The following is an 18,106-nucleotide window of genomic DNA, read 5'->3' on the forward strand; positions in this document are numbered from 1 at the left end:
TGAGAACAGTCATCGCAAAGTAAATTTGCTTATCCTTTAATACGAAGTCTCTTAGCAAGGCAAACCTGTCTGTCTGCCTTGTCTTAACAAGAGGTGGGGTAGTTTAACTAACTAATGAAATGACTAATTAGCTGCAGCCTTGGGCGAAAGAACTGGTTGCCCGCTCTTGGCAAGCTGACAAAGGCTACAGTTAGCCTAGCTGTCGATGGCATCAGAGATCTGAGAAGGATAAATAGCAGGAAGTATAATCCAAACAGCTTATGTATCAGTTAAAATGACAGAGAACAATCCATTCCCTAGACAGTCATCCCAAGCTCCTGTGGTTCCCATGGGGCTTGGGGCAGCGTCAGTCTTCAGCTTGTGGGCCAGATGAGCAGCTTTCCTGTAGAAGAGGAATATCAGGGGACTGACCCTACTTTGTCTGAGCAAAGCAGAGCAATCAGCTCTTTAGGAGTCCTGCTTGCCCACAGTTTGGGCCAGGTCCTGGCAGCAAGTGAGACAATGGAAAAGTCTTGCCCAGTGGTTAGCGTTACCACAATCCAGGTGGAGTCTGTATGACTGTTATGCCCTACTATCTTCTTAGAGACTTTGGGGGTTACTGCTAGGAGCTGGGGGGGAGAGATTCCTGTCACAGTAAATGTTTTCCATTAAACATCTTAAACTCCATACTCAGCAGATCTCTGACAAGGACCATTAGCTACTAAGTAGCAAACTTTGTTTATATTTTTAGTTACTTGCTTTAGGCTACACCTTGAAAGCATGTACAGAAGGCTAAATAAAGTTTTTCCTGTAATTAATTACATTAGCTCTTGGCAGGACTGGGAGCATAGTTCTGAACCTATTATGGCTTAGTCATCTTTAACAATTTAATAGAAGTAACAATTTCTGAAAGGAAGCTTTTTGTTTTAATTAATACGGTCCCTAGGGAGATTAGCAACTTTATTTTCCTGGTCCTTACATAGTGAACCATTATAGAATACTAGTTTCTTGTTTGACTCAGTTTACCAAAATAGCTATAGCTTAACGATGTTAGCAAAAACAAGGAGGTTGGATATACATTATTTTTTTTTAAATAAAGGTTTTATTTATTTTACATATGTGAATACACCATCATTGTCCACAGACGCACCAGAAGAGGGCATCAGATCTCATTACAGATGGTTGTGAGCCACCATGTGGTTGCTGGGAATTGAACTCAGAATCTCTGGAAGAGCAGTCAGTGCTCTTAACTGCTGAGCCATCTCTCCAGCCCCTGGATATAAATTCTTAAATCAATCTCTGTTAGCCTGTGTAGACCTTAGGTAAGGAGAGACCCTTCACCAAACTATTTAGATTATTATCTTGTTATATCATAAGACAGGTGTACCTCAGTCTCTGGTGTTTAATGTTTGGTGCCCATATCTGTGGCCCTAATTTTAGCCTTTTGTTTATCTATTTATCGAGATAAAATAGTAATAAAGATATAATAAAGTATATTATAAATTTAAAGTGTCCTATACTCTTTTATAAGATCTTTAAACATACACTTAAAGATGTTCCTAAAAAATATCCAGTTTTCTTCCTGATTTAAGTGTTTTTTTAAAAAAACTCCAAAATTTCTTCTTGAAGAAGTTTAAAATCTCACCTGAGTGGTAGTGGTGCATGCCTTAAATCCCAGCACTTGGGAGGCAGAGGCAGACAGATCTCTGTGAGTTTGAGGCCAGCCTAATCTACAGAGGAAGTTCCAGGGCTACATAGTGAGGCCTTGTATCGGAGGGGAAAAAAAAGCTTAAAGTTCCCCAACTGTGTGTTCCTACAATATCAAAATAAAGTATCGGGGTTGGGGATTTAGCTCAGTGGTAGAGCGCTTGCCTAGGAAGCGAAAGGCCCTGGGTTCGGTCCCCAGCTCCGAAAAAAAAGAACCAAAAAAATAAATAAATAAAAATAAAGTACCTTTTTTTTTTTTCAAAAGAGAAGACACGGGTCACAACCATAATCTGTGAGGCAAAACCAAGCTCCAAGACTGCAAATGATTCAAAGTCTCCAAAACCAATACCACCTGGGTGTCTCATGTTACAAAGCTTGGCTGCTAACAAGGTATGCTTTTTTTATATGAATGCAAGGCAGTGCGGCATTCATACCTCTTAAACAAACATTGTTTTAAACCCTGTCTTTCATAAACCTTGTTTTTAAAACAGGACATGAATTAACACAGAAATTAACATAGAAGCCATCCCAATTCAAAAGTATCTTTGGAGGCCTGTACTCTCCTTGGTCAGCCCATACCACATAGTTGCCCTTAACCAAGATGGTGGTGAAACCATAGGACATTTTTCTTCTGCAACTCTAGCAAAGATGGCTACTAGCCACACGGGCTTATAGCCCAAAGTGGAATCGTGCCACATGGTTCCATTAGAACTACTTGTGAATAGAGTTTCCATTACAAACCCCGTGCTATGAGTTTAAAGTTAACCTTTTGTTATGGATATTATAGATTTTTTTTTTAGCCATAGAAAAGTTATGTTATAGTTTCAGGGGAGTAGATGAAACCAATAATGTCTTTAGCTGTTTTTCTTTGCTCTCCTTTCTTCCTGTCTCTTGACTTTAGAAGCACATCTGGGTCTGAGAAAGGGAGAGCCATAGCCTAGTTTCAGAAACAGCTTTCTAGTAAAGTGGAACAGCACAAAACAATGTTTTTGTTATCCACACACGAATGATGTTTGGATCCCTTTTTCACTAGATCCAGTGGCCAGAGATAAATTCTGAGTTCCTGGACATTACTGGTTGAGACAGTAACAGCTAAACTATGACCAAGAAACGCAGAACACAGTCAAGGGACACCAATCAGAAACAGACACACAGTGGACACGCTCATACATTCAAAACAGACAGACAAAATTTTCCTCATCTCTTCCAGTGTTGTAATTTCAAGGTTTGGGGGGCACCTTGGTAGCCACTGCTGGATTCAATGTCTAGAGGGCTACTATAGTCCTGCCTGCATCTTAGAGCCACCACAGTAAGTGGGTTACAGAGCTGTGCACAGACTTGCCATAGCCCATGTCCCCAATGCCCCACGGTTTCAGGAGTGACCTCTGGAGCAGCATATCAGTCTACTCAGTCGCCCTAACAGCATCCACAAGACAAGACGAGTCAAAGCGATAACGGAAAACAACACGAAACAAAGACATTTGACTATTGGAGCTCTCTGCGTCCTCTGCGTCAAAGGTCTACCAGTTTGACCAAGAGAGATACTCTTCGCACAACTCCTGGTCTGTCTGATGTCCCCATTGGTTTCTTCAAACTCCAGGTTTGGCTCCCGGTGTCTTGAGGCCTCCTGGTTTTGTTGTGTCGTGCAAGCGTTGGAATCTCACTGACAACACCGTGTTCTAGACACATCCAGTGTGCTCAGATCCTATACCCCACAGGTCAAATCAGTGACAGAGATGAGGCTCTCTTTTTTTTTTTTTTTTTTTTTTTTTCCCGGGGCTGGGGACCAAACCCAGGGCCTTGCGCTTCCTAGGACCTTGCGCCCTAGGTAAGGGCTCTACCACTGAGCCAAATCCCTAACCCCCGAGATGAGGCCCTCTTATTCTTTTTTTTTTTTTTTTTTCTTTCAGAGCTGGGGACCGAACCCAGGGCCTTGCGCTTGCTGAACAAGTGCTCTACCACTGAGCTAAATCCCCAACCCCAGGCTCTCTTATTCTTGACAGGTATGGAGTGGAGAGGGGCTTTGGAATACCGTTTGGTTTTGCTTATCTGACGTAGGGTCATAGAACCATAAAGCACACAGGGTTTGCGTAGATTGCTGTCTTTATGCAGGGAGGGCTGGCACAAGTTAAGGCAAGGCCTGTGATTGGGCAGTGAAAAAGTAAGGCAGGCACAGAGTATTGAAGGGAGGAGAGAGAGAGAGGAGAAAGAGGAACAAGAGAGGCAAGACGGAGGAGGACAAGGAGGATCATTCTCTGTGTGGTTTTAATTAGCCACAGGTAGCTATGAATATCATATAAGGGATGGATTATTATAGGACAGTTTGTCTTGTCTAGGGCAACTTATATCATATTAATTGGCTCTGAGTTTATTGCGTGGATGTTTTGTGGAGTGTAAATTTACTGAGATAAATCTGATTGTTAAGTTACAAGCTTATTGAGTTTTGATTTTAATGGGTTGCTGGGAGTTGATACTATAACCATCAGGGGTCAGATCCCGGGAATGTGAGCAGAGTTTGTCGACAGAGAGCCAGGAGGGCGGCCACCGCTGGGACCAGAGAATAGCTAGAGGTGTTATTATAGCATGGTGCCCTAGAACCGGCCGCCGCTGGGGATGAATGAGTATACCCCGCTAATGCCATGTAGCTCGACAATGCCAGCTAGGGCGGGTCTGTGGTTATTTTTATTTTTAATATTTACCGCAACAGGTTTGAGCTGCATTTCGGAGGGAGAAGGACTGGTTATCGAAAGAGGTTGAGGCTGGACAGTGGTACTGCTTGACATCCCTGAGACAGTACTAGCTGGAGCTTTATGGTCTGTAATCTTCAAGAGGGAAGTGAAACAGGAGGGTTAAAAAAAAAATCCAAAAGGAGAATTATGCAGGTGACTGGACCATGGAGAACTAGTAACCAAGAAAGCCAGACCCAAGGCCTTTCCAGGGCACCATCTCTCAGAACTGCTCTCTCATAAATCAGATGTCTGCTCTTTTTTCCTTCTAGCTGCAGCTGGAACTGCCCCTGATGAATTGGCACAGACTCAGCTCCTCCCCTCTTAGACCAGGCAAGAACCAGGCCTGGCAGTTTTGGATCCACCTGGTCCTGAAGGTCTCAGGAGCTGCTACAGTGTAGCTAATCTCATATAATCTCATAGCCAAATTCACTGACAAGTTATGATAAACACGAGAAGTCAATCTAATTACACGTTTCTGGTACCCGTTCCTGTAGTGATTCTGAGCCACCCAAGAAGGATGTGCTGGTTTTCTGTCAATTTGATACCAACGAGTATCAAATTTTTAGAGTATTTTAGAAGAGGAGACCATGGAAGAGTCTTAGGCACATTTTCCTTATTGATAATTGATGCCGGAGAGCCCAGTTCACTGTGGATGCTGCCACCACTTGGCTGGTGGTCCTGGCTGTATTAAAAGAAAAAAAAAAGAAAAAAAAAAGCAAACAGGTGCTGGGAACCAAAACCAAGTTCTCTGCAAGAGCAGGAAATGCTCTTACCACTGAGCCATCTCTCCGGTCCAGGGTTAGTAATTTTAACAAGAGTAAAAGCCAAGGCATGAGGGCTGGAGAGATGGCTTAGCAGTTAAGAGCACTGACTGCTCTTCCAGAGATTCTGAGTTCAATTCCCAGCAACCACATGGTGGCTCGCAACCATCTGTAATGAGATCTGATGCCCTCTTTTTTTTTTTTTTTTCGGAACTGGGACCGAACCCAGGGCCTTGCGCTTGCTAGGCAAGCGCTCTACCATGAGCTAAATCCCCATCCCCCTGATGCCCTCTTCTAGTGTGTCTGAAGACAATGACAGTGTACACATAAAAAAATAAATAAGTTAATTCTTAAAAGAGCCAGGGCATGAAAGAAATACCTAGAAATCAAGACTGCTCTAAGGAGAGGATAAAAATGAAGGAATTTGGCATTGTGGTGCTGAGGCTGTTTGATCTTCCCAGTATAGGTTGAACTGTTGTGCCCAGATGGCCAAAACCCCAAAGAGACCACCAGGAAGCATAACTCTAATGTAAGCACATGAGTCTTTATTTAAGCTCAAGCTTGGGCCACAAACCTTTCTAATGTAACAGAATAAGAGAGTGGCCCCAAAATCTAGGGGTAACAGGGTTTGTAGGGGTTTTCAAGTCTTGGAGTTATATGAGGGGGTAAAGGAATGTTGGTCTTTAAGCTAATTGTTTACAGCACCTGGTTAAACCTGGCTATATCAGAAAGGAGCATCTCAACCTGGGAACTACTTATGTTTTCTTAACCCACTCTGCCGTTATCAGCCGGTTGCAGCTGCTGTGTCTGTTTTGCAACTACCAGGGACATTTCATGATTTTTCTCAGACCTCAAGGGTCTCTAAGGGCAAGTTAACTTAGAATGGAGTCTTAAAAACAAAATGGAATTTATTCTGTTATCTCGCTCCCTTCAGTACATGACCTAAGGAGAAGGTGTTATTGTAAATATGAGGGAGAGAACATCTGGAAGGCCAAGGGAGGAGATGACTGGAGAGTGTGGGGAAGAAGGAAGAGAAGAAAGAGAGGGAAGAGGAGAGAGAAGGCAAACATATGGAAATGTCCAGGAATGAAGCCAAAATAAGACCAAGAGACCCAGAAAGTGTGTAGCCAAAATGACTAGGTTTTATTGAAAAAGAGAAGTTTGTGGAAGGGAAGTACAAGGGCTGGAGGGTTGTGGGGGGGGGATGGTGGTGGTGAGGGGAGTCGGGAGAGGGAGAGGGAGAGAGAGAAATACTGAGAAGCCAGGAGTAAAAGGTACTTGCAGAGAGACTGGCTGGTTTCCCCTTTGATTGGTTAATAGGCAACTCAGCCATTTTGTCCTGGGTTTCTTTGAGACCTAACCTTAGTTACTGTAAGTTACTTAGTTACTTAGTTTTGTAATACTGTAACAAAATACCACAACCAAGGAAACATAAAAAAAGAGTTTTATTCCGTTTCTGGTTTCAGAGGGTTGGTTAGAGACCTTGATGGCATAGTAAAGGCAAGGAAGGCAGCAGGTGTCTGGAGCAGCATGTGAGAGCTCCTGTCTTATAAGCAGGAAGCAAATAACACATTGTGAATGGCTCCACTCTTGAAACCTCAAAGCCTGCCTCTAGTGACACTTCCCAGGACAAGACCACACCTCCTAATATTTCCCAGTCTACCAATTAAGTATTCAAGTACTCAAATTTGAGGAAGGTCAAATCAACGACTCTTCTTTTGAACCAGCTGCAGAGCGTGGGAGCCCATTCTCATTCAAACCAACACAATTGGACTCACTGTTATTCATTAGAGAGAGTGGGAATTTGAAGGGCCTTTTGAGAGCGGATACAATCTTGCCAAGTTGACAAGCCAGGACAAGTTGTGTGCTGGTGAATTGTTTTATCAACTTGACACAAGCTAGAGTCGAATGGGAAGAGGGAAACTCAAATGGAAAAACAACAACAACAAAAACAACAAAACTGCCTCTTTCAGTCTGCAAGTCTTTGAGGGGGCGAGTTCTTGATTAATGGTTGATGTGAGAGGGCCCATCCTGTTGGCTTTTCTCCTAGGCTCTGTCCGCCCCACAGTTACCTGGCAACAGCCAGGTGTGCCTGTTTCACTGTAAAAGAGGCTACTGGCCCCCTCTTCACTCTTTTCTCTTGCTCTTCTTGCTCTTACCCTCTTTGCCTTCTATCCCCTCTCTCCTCATTCCCCTCCTCCCTCTCCACATATTCATGACCTGCCCCCCCTTCCCTTGTCTCTACTCCCTCAACTCCCTGTCCCATGCCTTAAATAAACTCTATTCTATATGGGCCTAGTACCTCAGGGGGATACCTCAGCACTGGCCCGCAGAGGCACCCCCTTCCCACACACCATACCAAGCCTTCATCAAACATACCCTGGCTTCCTTTCCTTTCTTTTTTTTTTTTTTTATAAAACACAACACATCCCACTGTGGGCAGTGCCACGCTGGACAGAGGTCCTAGGCTAGATGAAAAAGCAAACTGAGGGAGCTAAGGAGCAAGCCAGAAAGCCACATTCCTCTGTGGGCTTGGTTTCAGTTCCTATTTTGATTTTCCGCCTTGGCTTCCCTCAGTGATGGGCTGTGATCAGGACCTGCAAACCAAAAAAAAAAAACTCTTTCCTCCCTGGGATTTTTTTTTTGGTCATAATCTTTATAACAATAGAAAGGAGATGGGGGTTGAGGGTGGGATAGGAGGTTTCTGGAGGGGAAACCAGGAAAGGGGATAACACTTAAAATGTAAATAGAAAAAAATCCAATAAAAGAAAAAAAGATTTGAAAAAAAGAAAAGAAAAGAAAGGAGACGGGCAAGGACTAGCTTGATTGAGTGTTGAATTTTTATTTATTTATTTAGAGTCTGTCAGACATGTGGAAAGCACATACCTATGAGACTTGTATGTTTATATGCTGCCTTGGCGTTAGGGGTGTTTGAGAGAAAGAAGAGAGACAGAGAGAAAGAGAGACAGATTCCTTTTGTCCTGTGTAATAGAATGATCTCTTTGTATGGTAAGAGTACCCACAGGAATGGACTTTTCTCTATGCTTGGTATCCTAAACACAGGTGGAGCACGGATTAAAAGGTAAACAACTGACAAGACTTGCAAGCAAAATATAAAGTGAGAAAATTAAATTTGCACTTACATTTTTGCTATGAAAACTTTGGAAGTGAGATAGGAGGTCCCTTGGGAATGGATGGGGAGGGAGATTGTTACTTGGGTCCCTATTCTGACAGAGGAGGGAACCTCAATTGGGAAAATGCTTCCATAAGATCAGGCCACAGACAGGCCTGTAGGGCATTTTTTTAATTAGTGATTGGTAAGAGTGGGCCCAGCCCATGATGGGTGGAGTCATCCCGGGCTGGTGGTCTTGGGTTCTATAATAAAACAGGCTGAGCAAGCCTCAAGAAGCAAGTCAGTGGGGTTGGGGATTTAGCTCAGTGGTAGAGCGCTTGCCTAGCAAGCACAAGGTTCGGTCCCCAGCTCCAAAAAAAAAAAAAAAAAAAAAAAAAGAGGAAGAAGATGCAAGTCAGTAAGCAGCACCCCTCCAAGTTCCTACCCTGCTTGAGTTCCTGTCCTGCCTTCCTTCTGTGATGGACAGGATCGATGTGGAAGTGGAAGCCAAATAAACCCTTTCCTCCCCAGCAATGTTTCATCACAGCCATAGAAACTCTAACACCGACAGTCCGTTTGAATGGAGTAACAGGTAAGCAAGTCAGCACAACTGGGAGCACAGGGGTGCGGAAAGTCACAAAAGGCTTCTGCACAGGTTGAGTTGAATTGTGTCATTTGGGGAAATCATGGCCCTTTAGGAGAAGGGAGAGGGAAAGTGACTTAAAGGGGCTGGGAACAGAAATAACAGGATAACAAAAGTCTCCCTGGTTTAAAAATGTACCCTAGGGATGGGGCAGGCAGTATAGGGAATAGTTTAGCAACCTGGGACTCCGCTTGGTTTGGGCTTGCACACAACTCATTTCTAAGTATGCACTGGGCAGCCCGAAACCCATATATAATGCACATACGCACCTCTCCGAGCAACAAGTCTAGCATCCTAGGACTCCCCTCTGCACTGAGCTGTATTCACACATCCACTGTGAACCACCACCAAACTTAGGATTCTACTTAGCTGTGCTACACTTACATGGGCTAGGAAGCCTAATCCTTCCCACCCCTCCTCCTGTGAGGGAACACCGACAGTCAACAAACTCGGCTGTTACAATCGTTTGCTAGTGGGCCCAGGGGAACTCGTTAAGATTGTGGCAGTTTATCTCAGGACAATCCTGCACAGCAGTTCAACGAAGAATCCATCGCGGTGGGGAAGCTGAGGCAGCAGAAGCTTGAAGCAGTGATCTCCTCATACTCAAAGACAGAAAGCAGAAAATGATGATTCTGTGTGATCAATTTGCCTTTATCTTTTTATTTCATTTCATTTTTTTTCCAGTCCGGGATCTCCTGCTCGGGGAATGGTCCTGCCCAGAATTAAGATGGCTACTCCCATTGCAATTAATATAATTATTTTAATCCTTCACAGGCATGACCAGATGCCCATCTCCTAAATGATTCTAGTTTCTTTCAAGTTTAGCACTAACCGTCCCAGGGAGCATGAGGAAGCAGCTACCATGGGATTTCCCCCTCCCCCCACCCCACACACAAAATGCTCTGTTCTCAGACGGCTCAGCCTTAGTGGCATGTTTCACCACCTATCACAGTGAGCAGGCAACCGCCACCAACACTACAATAACAACAACAACAACAAAAACCCAGACCATCCATCCTATACCACACAGGAAAAAGCGGCCATGAGAATTCTCCATCCTCTGACAGATTGGCCTCTGCTTGCGTGTCTCTTCATCACAGGGACTCTACAACTGTTTCTCCTGAGCTCACCTTTGGTTTTATTAGTCTCTGGGCCTCTGTCCAACTTCTAGCCACCGCCAAAACAGAATCTCTCTGTCAGTCTGTCTCTGTGTGTGTGTGTCAGTTTGGGGTTTTTTTTTTTTCTTGGATATTTTATGTATTTACATTTCACCCCTTCCTCCCTCATACCCCCTCACACTCCCACCCACTCCCACCTCAATGCCCTGGCATTCCCCTACATTAGGGAAAAAGCCTTCACAGGGCCAAAGGCTTTTCCTCCTATTGATGCTAGACGATGCCATCCTCTGCTACCTATGTGGCTGGAGCCATGGGTCCCTCCATGTGTACTCATTGGTTGGTGGCTTAGTCCCTGGAAGCTCTGGTGGGGTGGGGGTGGGTCTGGTTGATTGATATTGTTGTTCTTCCTATGGGGTTGCAAACCCCTTCAGCTCCTATGTGTCAGTTTTTAAAGAGAACGTTTCTCTGTGTAGCCCTAGCTGTCGTGGAATTCACTATTTTAGACCAGGCTGACCTCAATTCAGAGATCCAACTACCTCTGCCTCCCAAGTGCTGGGATCAAAGGTGTGCACCACCACGGCCTGGCTAGTCTTTTCCATTGCTATTTTTTACTGCTTCTGTAACTTCGGAGAGGAGCCTCCTGACTTTTACAACTTTCTGAGCTTTCTGCTTTGCTTCCAGAGACTTATGAATCTCCCTCCCCGCTCAAGGAGGAAAAGTTTCATTTCGGTTCTGAGGAAATAGCTATGCAAGCCTTTGCTCAGGGACACTGGACACGTCCCATCTATGATTGAAACCTGTGTGTGGCCATGCATTCACATGCACTGCAAAATTCAGAGAAAAAGGAGCCCACAGAGCGAAGCCACACATTAGAGCGAAGCCACAGTAAACAAGAGATGGACTCACCCAGCGCTTCTGGAAAGTCAGCTGCTGTTAAAAAGAAAAACCATGAAAGAACTCAGAAAGTACAACACAACCCAAGGTTTTGCTCCCCACTTCACTTGACCTTCAGGGTCCACTGCCTCTGCCATTCATAGCTGGTGGTACACATCTTTAAATCCCAGCACTTGGCGGGCAGAGGCAGGGGAATCTCCATAAGTCTGAGGCAGCCTGATATACATAGTGATTTCCATTCCAGACAGGGTGATACAGTGAGACTGTGGAGAGAGAAAGGGAGAAAGGGGAGGAGTAGAGAAGGAGGGAGGGAGGAGAGGGAGAGAGAGAGAACACAATTGTGTACCATCCCTTCAACTGAATCCCTCACCTCAGAGCCTAAACTCCCTAATAGTCTGCAGCGTCTGCAAGGGTTATACCACACCAGCTTTGCTTCAGGAGATTTTATTACTCACAGTAATAAATTCTGGGGACCCAGCTGTTAGGTGCCCAGGGCACTTGAGTTTAGAGATCCAAGATATGTTGTCTGGTTCTCACCACAAGGGGGCAGAGGTGGCCTGCCTTACAGGGAACCCTAAGGAACAAAGAGATTCTGGAGACTTTGAATTCCCCAAGGATATCTCTTTACAGATCTCCACCCCACCCCCACCCCCATCTCCACCCTCTGTTTCTCTTGGGCCCACTTCTTTTTCTCTTATTGTAATCTGAGCTTGGGTGATTTTGCCACCTACATCCACCATAACCGGATCTTCAGATAAGCGTCTGTGATTCTGATAGTTAAACGAGAACAGTAAACCAATGGATATAAAAAAACAATCATCTGGGAAATATGATCGTTAGAAACAAACCCACAGAATACTCGCTGAGCCAGGCTGGTGGCGAATGCTTTTAGTCTCAGCTCTCAGGAGGCAAAGGCAGGTGGATCTCAGCCAGCCTGGTCTATAAAGAGAGTTCCGGGACAGCCTGGGCTACACAGAGAAACCAAGTCTCGAAAAACAGCAAAAACCACTGTTGAGCTGAGATCTGAAAATGAAGCCCTGAACTGAAGACACTGCCTGGTGAGATGGCCCAGTGGTGAAGGCCCTACCTGGTGACAGTGGCCTCAGAGCCATAACTACAGTGCATCTGAGGCTATGGCCCAACACCAAGGTGCACAGGAGTCTGTGTCTCCTTAATCAAAATAAAGTCCACTGGGGTTTGTGTCATCACCTTCCCCTGGCGCCCTGGGTCACATTTGGACACAGGCCACAGGACTGTGTGTGTCTACAATATTTGAAACTGCAGGCATGCTGCCTCAAACAGTTAAAAGTGTCCATGCATGAAGACCACATCAGGGTCAGCCCTGTGGAGGTGGTAGCAGTCCGGTCCATGTGCCCCTTGTATGGCCACGGGAATCCTAGGAGGGAGACTAGGTTAAGGCCTTTGAATGTTATTACTGTAATTTCTGTCTTCCCATGAGCTTCTCCCCTGGGGCTGAGTGACAATTTCCCTACTGCCCACCTGACCTAGCTCCCCTCACGTTTCTCTCCTATATTCTCAGGTTGCAGTTTCATACCTGCTGCCCCTGGGTTGCACACAGGTGACCTGTCCCTCCCCAGCCCTCTATTCCTAAAATCTTCCAACTTTGACCTTCCTTTACCTGAGTCCCTCTTCCATGTGCCCTCCAGTACCCCACACAGCACCCCTATCTACACCATAGCATTCCAAATCCACTTACATGAGAAACATCTTCCGGCCACTTAGAGTAGGACCCCCAGAGGAATTGGCTCTAGGTCCCTATGTGACAATGGACACACACAGAAACTCACCCTTCAGTGTGACAACACTGGCTTTGGTACCAGCAGTAAAACTCCATGGTTGGCAAGAATCCTAGCTCTCACCTGACCTGAGAGACAGACGCAGGGCCCTCAGTTTTGTCCCAGAAGGCAATTTGCACTTGAAGGGGCTCTTAGCTGCCCTTTAGCCTAGCAGGTCTGACTCATTCCTGCTCCGAAGGAAGGATCACCCAAGTCTCCAAGGCAATCCTAGCCAAGGCTACCTGATATGCTGTGTCAGGCTGGTGCTATAACCCCAGTGAGTCCAAATAACAGGTGAGACCACAGACCTGAAAACGCCAAGGGGTTGGAGAGATGGCTCAGTGGTTAAGAGCACTGACTCCTCTTCCAGAGGTCCTGAGTTCAATTCCCAGCAACCACATGGTGGCTCACAACCATCTGTAATGGGATCTGATGCCCTCTTCTGTGTACTCATGTACATTAAATAAATCTTGAGAGAGAGAGAGAGAGAGAGAGAGAGAGAGAGAGAGAGAGAGAGAGAGAGAGAAGAAAATGACACCAAAAACACAGAGGAAGACTTCAATTTTCTCCTGGCCTTTAATCCTCTAAATTCCCCCCAATTTTCCTTCCAGGTCACAGGACTAGTCCTTATTTCTTCTCTCTCTCGATGTCTCCTGTGGAGACTCCTGGTTAGGGATGATAAAGAGGTGGACCGGTCAGCCAGCCAGTCAAGGAGGACAGCTGGGGTCAGCTAATTATATTGGTATAATTAGAGTGCCTTCCTCCACTTGACTTGCTGTGCCCGCTGCCGCCAAGCTCCACCTTCACCTTCAGGAAGCCCCTCCCTCTGTGCGTCACCACCAATCTTATTGAACTACCATGCCCCTGTTTCCTTCCCTGGGGGTTGTTGGTGTGGTCTTTCACAGTGCTCAGTAATGTGTTGCAACCGGAGTGGCTGATTTGGCTCTGATCAGCTGGATTTGGGCATCATGACTCAGGCACTGTTGGCTTTGCTACTTACACTGGCTAGAATCCTGCCTGGCCCCCTGGATGCCCAAGGTAAGCATCCCCAAGGCAGGGCTCCCAGGGGACATCTGACACACCTGCCTCGGTTGGCGCTGACTTGACTTCCCTGAGTCTTAGTCCTGAAGTAGTCCCAGCTCCGTGGAAAAGCAGAGGCTTGAAAGCTTTAGTTTATGGATTAACATTTACCCTTGGTGCTTGTGAGAACGTTGTTCTTCAGTTCCCTTTCAGAGCAGCTGCCTGTGGGAAGTCTTGTGGTGAGGTGCAAAAGATCTACAATAAGATTATGGGAGGCTCAGGCTCCCAGGCACAGTGCTTGTGCAAAACCAGCATAGTGTTCAGTCTGTGAGATGCTGAGGTTTGCACTCTGTCTGGTGTACACAGGAAAATGGTTGGCATGGGTGCCAGATAGGACAAACGGGGCTGGAATCTGAAAGAGTGGGTATCCCATGCACAAGCCAACACCCCTTGCACAGGACCATGGGCTCTGGATGCTTAAAATGATGAGAGAGGAGGATATTAAGTAACCAGCATTGGAAAGAGAAGGCAAAGAGGAGATAGGACAATGGCTGCCGGGGAGTGACTCACTTAATAAAGAAAGAAAGGATACAGTCAAGGTGGGGAGTAGTCAAAAAGGAAGAAATCCTTGTGTTGGGTGCAACAAAGTTGCAGAGAGCCCTCCCTGAGGACCAAGAGCTGTTCTGGACTTGAGCATAGTCAAAGTGGCCGGACATCAGCACCTAGAGCTGCTCCAACATCCCCACAGCATCTAAAGTGCCATGTTAGCCCAGAATTGACCACAGGCCTGGCCCCAAGTCCCTACAGCATTCTTGCAGAGAGGTGTGATCGATTGAGGAGGTATCTCACAGGGATACAAAATGGGACAGTGAAGCCTGGAGATGTAGAGTGTGCAGTTTCTGACCGGCCCCTCCCTGTGCACAGCAAAGTGAGAACTCGAGTGTGTGTGTGTGTGTGTGTGTGTGTGTGTGTGTGTGTGTGTGTGTGTGTGTGTGCGCGCGCGCGCGCGTGCGTGCAAATGGTGCATATGCTGTGAGAGATGCTTGAGAGTACATAAGGACATATATGAATGTAGGATATATGGAGTCTTTGAGACATGTGTTAACGTGTTTGAGTCACCACATGCTGTGTGCCGGCTCAGTGCTAACAGAGGCCGGTCCTTCATAGAGGTACATCAGTCTCCCCGAGTCGTGATCGCCTCCGAGGGAGAGTCCATCAACATCACCTGCTCTACAAGAGGGGATTTGGAAGGGCTCATAATGAAGCGGATCTGGCCACAGGCTTCCAATGTGATTTACTTTGAAGACGAATCGGAGCCCACAGTAGACAGTGCCTTCTCAGGCCGAATTAATTTCACTGGGTCCCAGGAGAATCTGACCATCATCATGAGCCTTCTCCAGGAGGCAGACACTGGAGCCTACACCTGCGAGGCCGTCAGAAAAGTCAGTGTCCGTGGCTTGTTCACCACGGTTGTGGTGAAAGGTAAAGATCTGCCCATCTGACTACTTGTTGCTAGGGACCTTCTTGGCACTTGCCGAAGCTGTCTGCTCAGAGCCTATTTCTTCCTGAAAGCCTCCTAATAGTACCCATAGTGGGCTTGAACCTAAGGCTTCGGTGGGATCCCCTCCACACCTGTTCATGTCTTCCACCAATGGCTTTTTGTTCATTTTCCCAGAAAAACTATCCCATGAAACGTACAGATCCCAGGAACCTCTGCAGATATCAGTTTCCCTCCCAGCTGCCATTGCTGTAAGCTTCTTCCTCACCGGGCTGATCCTTGGGGTGCTGTGCAGCATGCTGAGGAAGACACAGGTCAGTGTGAGCCTAGGGCTGGTATCAGCAAAATGACCCTTCTCACGGGCTTAAGGCAGAGATCGGTCAGGATGTACATGATAAGAAGCTGAAGATTCAGGGAGCCATGAGGGTGAGGCATCTCTCAGAGACACAGAATGGGAGAGTGAAGCCTAGAGGGAGAATGTGGGGCTTCTGACCAGGTCCCAAAATGAGATAATGCGCGTGTGCGCGCGCACGTGTGTGCGTGCACACTATTTGAGATGCACTAGTGTAAGTGAATCTTTATGAATGTAAGATAGGCAAAGCCTCTTTGTCTTTGAGTCACCATGTACTGTGTGAGAAAGGTCCTGACAATGGTCAGCTCTTCTGACCACACAACTGCTTGCCCTGGGCCCTGCCTACGGTTGATTCTGTCAGGTGCAAATGAAAATCGATCTGTCCCCCAGGTCTGGGAAAACTGCACGTTGCTGAATTAAAGGGGTTACTTGGAGACAGGGGTACTTTGCCTGGGTCACCAGGCTGGCCACTGTCTGGGTGACAACAGGCTGTCTTTTCAGATCAAGAAACTGTGTGCCTCAGGGAATAAGGACTCTCTGTGCGTCGTGTATGAAGATATGACCTGCAGCAACCGCAAGATACCATGTACCCCCAACCAGTACCAATGAGTCCCTCTGCCCGCAGCCCCCGTGCCTTGTTTCAGCAAAGTTCACAGCAGTCCTGCTGACCCACCCAGCCTAACTCCCCCAGCACCCTTCCTGTGGCACTCAAATACCCCCTTACTGTTTCTGGCTGGGTGAGATTCCTCCTCTGTAAGCTTCCCTACAGGGCTCTGCAATCTGTCACCTACCCTAGCCAGGTACCCCTGACATCAAGGACAAAGCTGGAAGGGGAAAAGTGATGCCTGCCTTGGCACAGCCTGGCCAGGAAAAATTAAATAAACAAATACATAAATAAAGCACTTTTTGGTCGTCTTGTTTTCCTCCTCAGACCATGGCTTCTTCTAGCCAGCTCCTACCTGAAGAGGGCAGGGATTCAGATTGTCAGACCTCCAGGGTTCTGTGTCCAGTGTCTGTGAGAGCAGAGGAAGGCAATGTGGGGGTGGGGGAGCTCTCCTGCCTCAGCACTCCAGACACCCCACACAGAGCGGCTCATCTGCACAGGTGAAGAGCCAGAGACAACACCTTCACCCATTCTAGATGGTCACGTTCCTGCCGGATCAGCCTTACTGGGTTTCTTCAGTGCAGCCCTCAGTGAGAACGGCATAAAGTGGCAGTTCTCCTGGACTCGCCCTTGTCTCAGTCCCCAGGAGGGAACGTGAAGTGACCACAGCACTATCCCAGCACCTGGGGCCAGCCCAGGTCCCAGTGTTGCACCTGGGGATAGGAACCCTCACTTTCCCACTTGTGGATAGGGAGACTGAAAGTTATGGGTACCCAGTGGATACATGGTGAGCTGCCCTGTCCCCATCTACTTCACCATGGACTCTGAGGGTAGCTGAAGGACCAGGAAAAGAACAATGTCAACATGTGTGTGCTAGCCTCGCGTCTGCTCCAGACTCTCAGCTGCCACTGCTTGTCTCCTGCCGTTCTGTTCCATCCCTGTTGCCAACAGAATGAGGTGGGCACAGAGGACAAGTGACCAACAGCAGTGGTGCAGTGGGGAACTTAACAAATAGCCCTGCCCTGTGCACCTGGGAAATGGGGTATCATAGAATCCAATGGAGAGGGGCACCCTTCGACCCAGACCACAGCTCTATTCAACTCTCCACAGAGCATCCCGTGCTGCCAACCAGTCCCCCAGTTCAGCCTCCCTTACCCAGGTTGACCTCTGCCCCCCCAAGCTTCCACCATGGCCCTCACAGAGACCATGTGCACCATGACACTATTGTGTGGTCACTAAGGTGACTGTGACAAGAAAGCCTGAAGCAGTCACATAAGTCACTGGAGTTGTGAGGACTCAGCCTACCATGCAGATAGATCCCTATCTAGGGCTCATGGGAGCCTCCTGGAATCGATAGGATTAAAACTCCTGTGAGGTAGCTAAGGCCTCTGTTAATAAGCCCCAGCAAGCCTTGTCCCTTTGTCCTTTATCCCCTCTTACTTGCAACCCTAAGTCCTATCAATCTGGCCACTCCTGGGTCTATGTGGCCTCCTAGACAACACTACCAGCTTCCCTTAGGAAATGTGTATTCTCAGATTTCAGTGATGCCTCTAAGACATGAGGCCCCCCTCTAAACCTAAACTCTGGCCCTCTGTCCTCCATCCAGGCCTGACCAGGCTGACCCAGCTTCCCTGTCTTCTCCACCCCTGGTATCTCAGACTACTGATCCAGAGGCTAACAGTGAGCCCTGAGACTAAGTTTGTGCCTGACCACAATGGCAAGTCTAAGACAAAGTTAATATTGTCAGCTGCGTGCTTAAAAAAGAAAAAATCTCAAATAAAAATGGACGATGAGGAACTAGCAATGACTGGGAAATCTGTTTAATAGACTGGTCAGGATCCAATATGTTTAATTTATAAGATGACGAGTTCATGAATAGGAAGTTGGCATCTG

General features: G+C 46.8%; 1 protein-coding gene across 1 annotated transcript; it reads left to right on the forward strand.

The window, feature by feature from the left end:
- Positions 1-13,613: 13,613 nt before the first annotated feature.
- Cd7 (CD7 molecule) lies at positions 13,614-16,511 on the forward strand. The gene is made up of 4 exons (XM_032913571.1): positions 13,614-13,777; positions 14,927-15,241; positions 15,435-15,571; positions 16,111-16,511. Exons 1-4 carry the CDS (start codon positions 13,708-13,710, stop codon positions 16,216-16,218), a joined length of 630 nt encoding a protein of 209 aa, XP_032769462.1. The 5' UTR covers positions 13,614-13,707; the 3' UTR covers positions 16,219-16,511.
- Positions 16,512-18,106: the final 1,595 nt, after the last annotated feature.

The sequence above is a fragment of the Rattus rattus genome, chromosome 9 (assembly GCF_011064425.1).
Source record: "Rattus rattus isolate New Zealand chromosome 9, Rrattus_CSIRO_v1, whole genome shotgun sequence".
NCBI lineage: Eukaryota > Metazoa > Chordata > Mammalia > Rodentia > Muridae > Rattus > Rattus rattus.

Coding starts and splice junctions, on each gene's coding strand:
- Cd7 (XM_032913571.1), top strand. CDS start 13,708: ATGACTCAGGCACTGTTGGCTTTGCTACTTACACTGGCTAGAATCCTG. Junction 15,242..15,434: donor CACCACGGTTGTGGTGAAAG/GTAAAGATCTGC, acceptor TCATTTTCCCAG/AAAAACTATCCCATGAAACG. Junction 15,572..16,110: donor GCATGCTGAGGAAGACACAG/GTCAGTGTGAGC, acceptor CTGTCTTTTCAG/ATCAAGAAACTGTGTGCCTC.